The sequence below is a fragment of the Bombina bombina genome, chromosome 8, assembly GCF_027579735.1.
Source record: "Bombina bombina isolate aBomBom1 chromosome 8, aBomBom1.pri, whole genome shotgun sequence".
NCBI classification, from domain to species: Eukaryota; Metazoa; Chordata; class Amphibia; order Anura; family Bombinatoridae; genus Bombina; species Bombina bombina.
Genome location: NC_069506.1, coordinates 56,740,818 through 56,750,096, shown reverse-complemented (window position 1 = coordinate 56,750,096; position 9,279 = coordinate 56,740,818). Strand labels below are relative to the sequence as shown.

Genomic DNA, 9,279 nt, shown 5'->3' with positions numbered 1-9,279 from the left:
ACTGGTAGCGTCACATCATGCACTGGGCATCCATCTATCCTGCGATCATCACACTCACAGTGTGTTGCATTATCTTCTAATTGAATCTAAGTATAATTGTTTATCTGGTTACATGTATTTCTGATACTATTATATCTCAGATATATCTACATTGAAATTCTGCCTTTACCATCTTTGCATTGTAGAATGGTATCATCTTGGTTAAATAAACTTTGTGTATGCTAATTCCTTCTGGTCGAAGGTTATCTGTTACTCTGCATCATACACAAAACAACCACGTTGTAGTAAACATTTGTTTTAAAGATCTTACCCTGTGTGTTGTTTTATAGCAACAATTTAAAAGCACAATACAGCTCCTGAGAACCAACAAGTCTCAAAAATAATGCATTTTATTCATATATTTATTTCATTTGATGGCATTGAGTGTAGAAAATGAACAAACTGTGTATTTCCTTGGGGAAGTTAAACCCTTGTTTAAGATGTCAACATGTGTTTCCCAACAAGATTAATGAGGCTTGCAGAGGATTGGGTGGGAGAAATACAGAAGGTGCTGATTATTGAGAACCAGTTAATAACTTTAAGATATTAAAGGGACACTGAACCCAATTTTTTTCTTTTGTGATTCAGATAGAGCATGCAATTTTAAGCAACATTCTAATTTACTCCTATTATCAATTTTTCTTCGTTCTCTTGGTATCTTTATTTGAAAAAGAAGGCATCTAAGCTATTTTTTGGTTTAGGACTCTGGACAGCACTTGTTTATTGGTCGGTTAAATTAATCCACCAATAAGCAAGAACAACCCAGGTTGTTCACCAAAAATGGGCCGTCATCTAAACTTACATTCTTGCTTTTCAAATAAAGATACCAAGATAATGAAGAACATTTGATAATAGGAGTAAATGAGAACGTTGCTTAAAATTGCATGCTCTGTCTGAATCACAAAAGAAAAAATTTGAGTTCAGTGTCCCTTTAAGCCAAATAAAAACTCTTCAAGTTTACAACATAAATTGCATTTCTTTTTTCTTTTATATAAACAGAATGTTTGACATATTTTATTCTAGCCATGGCCCAGAGAATCATAGTATGCATAATAGACCCGTGCAAAAATTTGTTTTCGTTATTCGCTTACAAAACAAATTTGAACCAATTTTGTCCGAAATGTGTTCAATAACCAAGCAAACTAATAAACGAATATAAAATTCATTCAGTAGTTCTTTGAGTTTCTCTATTTAATAGATAAATGTATTCATTCATTAGTTTGTTTAGTTCATGAATTTAAGACAAAATCAGTTCAAATTCGTTATTTGTTTTGCAAACTAAAAACAAGCGAATAAAGAAAATGAATTTTTGCACGTCTAATGTATAAACATATTACAAAAAAATAAAAAAATAAAAAAGTGAGGTTATATTTTGCCTGGATTTAAACAAAATACCTTGAGCTGTTCTATAGAGAGTGAATAAAGCTAACAAAATAAAGAAAAAAACACCAAAGTTAAGCCAGGAATACAAAGCTTCGATCAACATATTTTCCTCTCTGCACCCTTTACCTACACACACACAAATATATATATATAGCCTTGAGAAACACAGAATCAGAGAGTAGATGTGCAATTAAAAAGTATAATAAAATCTATACACTTTTTCAATAAATATACATCTAACTTCTGATATACTGCGGTGACTCAAAGCATAAGATATTGACTAGCCGCGTAGTGCTCTCAGGGTTATCAAACCTATTATTAGCAAGTAGTGTGAAAAAAAAATATAAAAAAAATTATGTCTAATTGAAATCCTCTGCAAACCCACGAATTTGTGCATATTCTGAATTTAAATATAAATATTATATTCATTTAAAGGGACGTCAAACAAACTTTCATGATTCAGACAAAATTAAAAAATACAATTTACCTTAAACTAAACTCCTGTCTAAGAGGACGTGCTGTCCTGTATTTTGTTGCAAACACTATATAAAGCTCAACTCATGCATTTTTCTAAAAGGGATATGAAACCCAAAAATGTTCTCTTGTGACTCAGACAGAGCAGACCATTTTAAAAAAGTTTCCGATTTCTATTATCAAATTTTCTTTGTTCTTATGATATTCTATGTTGAAGAGATACCTAAGTAGGCATCTGGAGCACTAAATGGCAGGAAATATTACTGCCATTTAGTAATCTTGGAAATGGATAACATTCTTGCAAAACTGGTGCTATATAGTGCTCCAAAAATGGGCTGGCTCCTAAGCTTACATCCCTGCTTTTCAACAAAAGATACCAAAAGAACAAAGTAAAATTCACAATCAAAGTAAATTAGAAAGTTGTTATAAATCGCATGCAATGTTGGTTTTCATATCCCTTTAAAGGGACAGTAAACACCCGAATGTTTGTTGTTTAAAAAGGTAGATAATGTCTTTATTACCCATTCCCCAGTTTTGCATAACCAACACAGTTATAATAATATACTTTTACCTCTGTGATTACCTTGTATCTATGCCTCTGCAAACTGCCCCCTTATTTCAGTTTATTTGACAGACTTGCATTTTTAGCCAATCAGTGCTGACTCCTAGGAGCTTTACGTGCCTGAGCTCAATGTTATCTATATGAAACACATGAACTAACACCCTCTAGTGGTGAAAAACTGTTAAAATGCTTTTTGTTTAGAGGCAGTCTTCAAGGTCTAAGAAATTAGCACATGAACCTCCTAGATTTAGCTTTCAACTAAGAATACCAAGAGAACAAAGCAAAATTGGTAATAAAAGTAAATTAGAAAGTTGTTTAAAATTACATGCCCTATTTAAATCATGAAAGATTTTTTGAGTTTACTGTCCGTTGTTTAAAATTACATGCCCTATTTAAATCATGAAAGATTTTTTTTTAGTTTACTGTCCCTTTAAGCCTACATCAGTTTGATCTAGTTGAAAAATTACAAAAGAAAGGTCAAATTGAAAGTTTCTTATTTTATAAATTGTACACTCTGAATCATGAAGGTTTCATTTTGCATTTTAATTCCCTTAAATTGGAATTTATAATGTAACAGCCCAAGCCTCAAAACAGATGTGGGTTTATTAAGTTCCTGGAATATTGTCAGTATACACATAAAGTCTCTTTTTCAAGGCCTTGTTTTTTAATTAAAACATCAGGAAATCTCACCCAATGGCACAGACATCCTACGGTTGCTATTTTCAAGGAGAACATATACAATACTAATCCTTGCGGAATTTTCTATAAAACTGAAATATCGCCACCGAAAGTGGACTGCATATAATATTCATTGTCATGGCGTATCATCCGGGTATGTCTTTAAGGTATTAATAAAAATAAAAACTTCTCCAGGACTTCTTTGCTTTCAGGTGTAAAGGTCCAAGGTTTCAGCCTTTGCTAATTCAAGTTTTGCGTAGTGTCGTTCTTCCCATGAGAAAAGCTACCCGTCTGCATCAATCTTGTGAGCTAAAACATTGAAGGGAAAAAAAAACAGAAGCTAAACTGTAAAACGGCACATAAGATAGATTGCTAAAATGAAAACTATGTTTGCAGAGATGATTTGGGACTTGCATGGTCTGTTAGTTTTTTGCAGATGAGACGCTTTCATTTTTCATATACAAGCTCCGGAATGTTAATCACCTTTGAATGTGTTTGGCCAAAACCAAGGGAAAAAAAACACCAAACAAAACTTCCCTACTGTTGTACATATATATATATATATATATATATATATATATATATATATATATGTGTGTGTGTGTGTGTGTGTGTGTGTGTGTTAAAACCATGAGATTAAAATCCTCCATTACATAATTGTAAGAGATTAATTATTGAATAGATTAGCAGATTACCGCTGGTTTACACTCCCGAAAAATACTCTGTATACACTGTTACCAATGTACAAGGGAACCGTGGGTAAGATATGCAAATTAGATATCCTGGTGCACTGGTAACATTGTATACAGAGTATTTCTGGGGGTAAGCAAGCTGGAATACTGGTACTGTCAATTTTCTATTCAATAATTCTATATCGCTTACACACACATTTAATGGACACATCACCCTGCTGATTAAACTGACCACTCAGCTGAAATGTAAGCCAATTATAAGCTAAGATTAGTTTTTCATTGTTGCACAAATTATCATTAAATCAATTTATGTCAAATAATGCTATTAATGTGTACTTTGTATAGCTTAAATGGACATTAAACCCAAACATTTTCTTTAATGAGTCAGAGAATACAATTTTAAACAACATTACAATTTACTTCTATTATATAATTTGCTTCATTCTTTAGATATCCTTTCTTAAAGAAATAGCAATGGACATGGGTGAGCCAATCACATGAGGAAAATATGTGCAGCCACCAATCAGAAGCTACTGAGCCTATCTAGATATGCTTTTCAGGAAGGAATATAAAGAGAATGAAGCAAATTAGATAACAGAAGTAATTTAGAAAGTGGTTTAAAATGGTTTTCTCTATCTGAATCATGAGAGAAAAAAAATTGGGTTTAAAGTCCCTTTAAGCAACATTTATAAATAACAGAAAATGCTATAATATTGCAAAGTATTACACTGCCCAATGTGGCTACTTCATAATATATATATATATATATATATATATATATAAAACATTAATATGATAAATATATATATATATATATATATATATATATATATATATTATCCATGGATTTCAGTAACCAGCATGCTCACCACATAATTTACCCCTTCACTACTGGGACTTTCAGAGAAGAACTTGCCCAAAATACAAGATAAATTTTAGCATTTTTGCCATCACTCCATTTAAACAGAAATAGAGCCTTGTTTTGTTTTATTTACCTGTCAAAATTATATATATATATATATTATTTATAAAATATTTTACCAGGAAGGATACATTGAAATTTCTCTCGTTTTCAAGTATGTCCTGGGTCCACAAAACATTGCATTGATACAATAGGGTACAATAAAATACAAAACAACAATATTAATACACAATATATGCAAAAATTTAACATAGAACAGGTAGCAAATATATAATCAAGCATGACAGGTGCATTCTGTTTTGAGATATGTAGAGAGGGATCTCTTAAAGGATTTTAGGCTTGGGGAAGGTTTGAAAGTGTGCGGGAGGTCGTTCCATAACTGTGGTGCTCTGTAGGAAAAGGAGGATCGAGCTGCTTTCTTTTTGTATGGATGCAAACTAAATAATGTGCTGGTACTGGATCGGAGGTTATAGGAGGTGGGAATAGCTGGGGAAAGCATTCTGCTCAGGTAGGGTGGGAGCTTCCCAGAAAAGCTCTTAAACACAAAGCTGGAAAGATGAAGGGTGCTTCTGGATTCCAGCGACAGCCAGTTTAGTTCTTTTAGCATGTCACAATGGTGGGTCCTGTAGTTACATTGTAGCACAAAGCTGCAGAACGAGTTATACAATGTTTATTAAGGTGAGTTTGCGGTGCAGGTGCATATACTATATATATATATATATATATATATATATATATATATATATATATATATATATATATCTATATCAGTGACGTGCGGTGAGGTCAGTGGCTGGTAACGCATTGGCAAGTATCACAGCCAGAAAAACACTCATATGAACCTGATAGAGGTTCAATTGTTGGGTACTGAAAAGACTGCAAAAACACTCAGGCATACAAAATAGATTTTCCACTAAAGAGTTAAATAAATTGCTAGATAAACTAGGAAATATAAAAATTGTCAAATGTCTTAAGTTTTAGAGAGGAACATTATCTGAGAAGTGTCACTAAGTAACCTTATCTGCCAGAGAAATCTGAGAAGGGGTTAACACAAATCTTCTGTTTGTGTATATTCCTCAGTGAGGGGCCAAGTGGTCCTAGGGGATTACAAAGGTGTTGTAAGAACTGCTCATCAGAGCTAATCACTCCCCTCTACCTCTTCAGCACCTCCCACTCTCACTCTTTTTATAAAGCTTCCCCTTTACCAATCTCAGGTTACTCTGAGTTTTTCCAGACCTGTAGTTCTTTTCCCCCTGCCTGCAGCATTTGGAAAGAGACACCCAACCAAGGCTATGGAACTGGGTAGCTTTGTATGTGTAGTTTTGTGTGTGTAAAAATATCAGTTACAGGGAAATAAGTTTCTAGCCCAGAGAAAAAAAAGTTACTAGTTCACCTAAGGTTGAAAGTCTAATTTCTTCTGAGGATGGGGTGATAACCCCAAAACACAATTGGAATAAAGTTTTAAGTCATTTAAATTCAGCGAGTACCTTTGTCTGCTATAGATACTTTTTTTTTACAGCAGAAATTACAGAAATAATGTAGTGCCTATGTTTAAGACAACTACTTTCCGTGAAAGTTATGTATAGTAATATTTTCTCTGTTTTATATAAAATCACACACACATACTAAATATCACACAGTGGCTTGGTTGCACTGTAATATTCTATTTTAGTCACGAGCATGATGTTTTTGACACTTCCTAGTAGCTGGTCTAAGTTTAACTACAATAAAACAGAATTTATGTTTACCTGATAAATTACTTTCTCCAACGGTGTGTCCGGTCCACGGCGTCATCCTTACTTGTGGGATATTCTCTTCCCCAACAGGAAATGGCAAAGAGCCCAGCAAAGCTGGTCACATGATCCCTCCTAGGCTCCGCCTACCCCAGTCATTCGACCGACGTTAAGGAGGAATATTTGCATAGGAGAAACCATATGGTACCGTGGTGACTGTAGTTAAAGAAAATAAACTATCAGACCTGATTAAAAAAACCAGGGCGGGCCGTGGACCGGACACACCGTTGGAGAAAGTAATTTATCAGGTAAACATAAATTCTGTTTTCTCCAACATAGGTGTGTCCGGTCCACGGCGTCATCCTTACTTGTGGGAACCAATACCAAAGCTTTAGGACACGGATGAAGGGAGGGAGCAAATCAGGTCACCTAAATGGAAGGCACCACGGCTTGCAAAACCTTTCTCCCAAAAATAGCCTCAGAAGAAGCAAAAGTATCAAACTTGTAAAATTTGGTAAAAGTGTGCAGTGAAGACCAAGTCGCTGCCCTACATATCTGATCAACAGAAGCCTCGTTCTTGAAGGCCCATGTGGAAGCCACAGCCCTAGTAGAATGAGCTGTGATTCTTTCGGGAGGCTGCCGTCCGGCAGTCTCGTAAGCCAATCTGATGATGCTTTTAATCCAAAAAGAGAGAGAGGTAGAAGTTGCTTTTTGACCTCTCCTTTTACCAGAATAAACAACAAACAAGGAAGATGTTTGTCTAAAATCCTTTGTAGCATCTAAATAGAATTTTAGAGCGCGAACAACATCCAAATTGTGCAACAAACGTTCCTTCTTTGAAACTGGTTTCGGACACAGAGAAGGTACGATAATCTCCTGGTTAATGTTTTTGTTAGAAACAACTTTTGGAAGAAAACCAGGTTTAGTACGTAAAACCACCTTATCTGCATGGAACACCAGATAAGGAGGAGAACACTGCAGAGCAGATAATTCTGAAACTCTTCTAGCAGAAGAAATTGCAACTAAAAACAAAACTTTCCAAGATAATAACTTAATATCAACGGAATGCAAGGGTTCAAACGGAACCCCCTGAAGAACTGAAAGAACTAAATTGAGACTCCAAGGAGGAGTCAAAGGTTTGTAAACAGGCTTAATTCTAACCAGAGCCTGAACAAAGGCTTGAACATCTGGCACAGCAGCCAGTTTTTTGTGAAGTAACACCGACAAGGCAGAAATCTGTCCCTTCAGGGAACTTGCAGATAATCCTTTTTCCAATCCTTCTTGAAGGAAGGATAGAATCCTAGGAATCTTAACCTTGTCCCAAGAGAATCCTTTAGATTCACACCAACAGATATATTTTTTCCAAATTTTGTGGTAAATCTTTCTAGTTACAGGCTTCTGGCCTGAACAAGAGTATCAATAACAGAATCTGAGAACCCTCGCTTCGATAAAATCAAGCGTTCAATCTCCAAGCAGTCAGCTGGAGTGAAACCAGATTCGGATGTTCGAACGGACCCTGAACAAGAAGGTCCCGTCTCAAAGGTAGCTTCCAAGGTGGAGCCGATGACATATTCACCAGATCTGCATACCAAGTCCTGCGTGGCCACGCAGGAGCTATCAAGATCACCGACGCCCTCTCCTGATTGATCCTGGCTACCAGCCTGGGGATGAGAGGAAACGGCGGGAACACATAAGCTAGTTTGAAGGTCCAAGGTGCTACTAGTGCATCCACTAGAGCCGCCTTGGGATCCCTGGATCTGGACCCGTAGCAAGGAACTTTGAAGTTCTGACGAGAGGCCATCAGATCCATGTCTGGAATGCCCCACAGCTGAGTGACTTGGGCAAAGATTTCCGGATGGAGTTCCCACTCCCCCGGATGCAATGTCTGACGACTCAGAAAATCCGCTTCCCAATTTTCCACTCCTGGGATGTGGATAGCAGACAGGTGGCAGGAGTGAGACTCCGCCCATAGAATGATTTTGGTCACTTCTTCCATCGCTAGGGAACTCCTTGTTCCCCCCTGATGGTTGATGTACGCAACAGTTGTCATGTTGTCTGATTGAAACCGTATGAACTTGGCCCTCGCTAGCTGAGGCCAAGCCTTGAGAGCATTGAATATCGCTCTCAGTTCCAGAATATTTATCGGTAGAAGAGATTCTTCCCGAGACCAAAGACCCTGAGCTTTCAGGGATCCCCAGACCGCGCCCCAGCCCATCAGACTGGCGTCGGTCGTGACAATGACCCACTCTGGTCTGCGGAATGTCATCCCTTGTGACAGGTTGTCCAGGGACAGCCACCAACGGAGTGAGTCTCTGGTCCTCTGATTTACTTGTATCTTCGGAGACAAGACTGTATAGTCCCCATTCCACTGACTGAGCATGCACAGTTGTAATGGTCTTAGATGAATGCGCGCAAAAGGAACTATGTCCATTGCCGCTACCCTCAACCCGATCACTTCCATGCACTGAGCTATGGAAGGAAGAGGAACGGAATGAAGTATCCGACAAGAGTCTAGAAGCTTTGTTTTTCTGGTCTCTGTCAGAAAAATCCTCATTTCTAAGGAGTCTATTATTGTTCCCAAGAAGGGAACCCTTGTTGACGGGGATAGAGAACTCTTTTCCACGTTCACTTTCCACCCGTGAGATCTGAGAAAGGCCAGGACAATGTCCGTGTGAGCCTTTGCTTGAGGAAGGGACGACGCTTGAATCAGAATGTCGTCCAAGTAAGGTACTACAGCAATGCTCCTTGGTCTTAGCACAGCTAGAAGGGACCCTAGTACCTTTGTGAAAATCCTTG

At 37.0% G+C, this 9,279-nt stretch overlaps 1 protein-coding gene across 1 annotated transcript in view; it reads right to left on the bottom strand.

The window, feature by feature from the left end:
- Window positions 1-371: 371 nt before the first annotated feature.
- DNAJC11 (DnaJ heat shock protein family (Hsp40) member C11) overlaps window positions 372-9,279 on the bottom strand; it is a 524,045-nt gene continuing 515,137 nt past the window's right edge. The window contains exon 16 of the mRNA XM_053690381.1: window positions 372-3,445. Coding sequence (XP_053546356.1) covers window positions 3,420-3,445 — 26 coding nt within the window. The 3' untranslated portion in view covers window positions 372-3,419. The remainder of the gene's footprint in view (window positions 3,446-9,279) is intronic.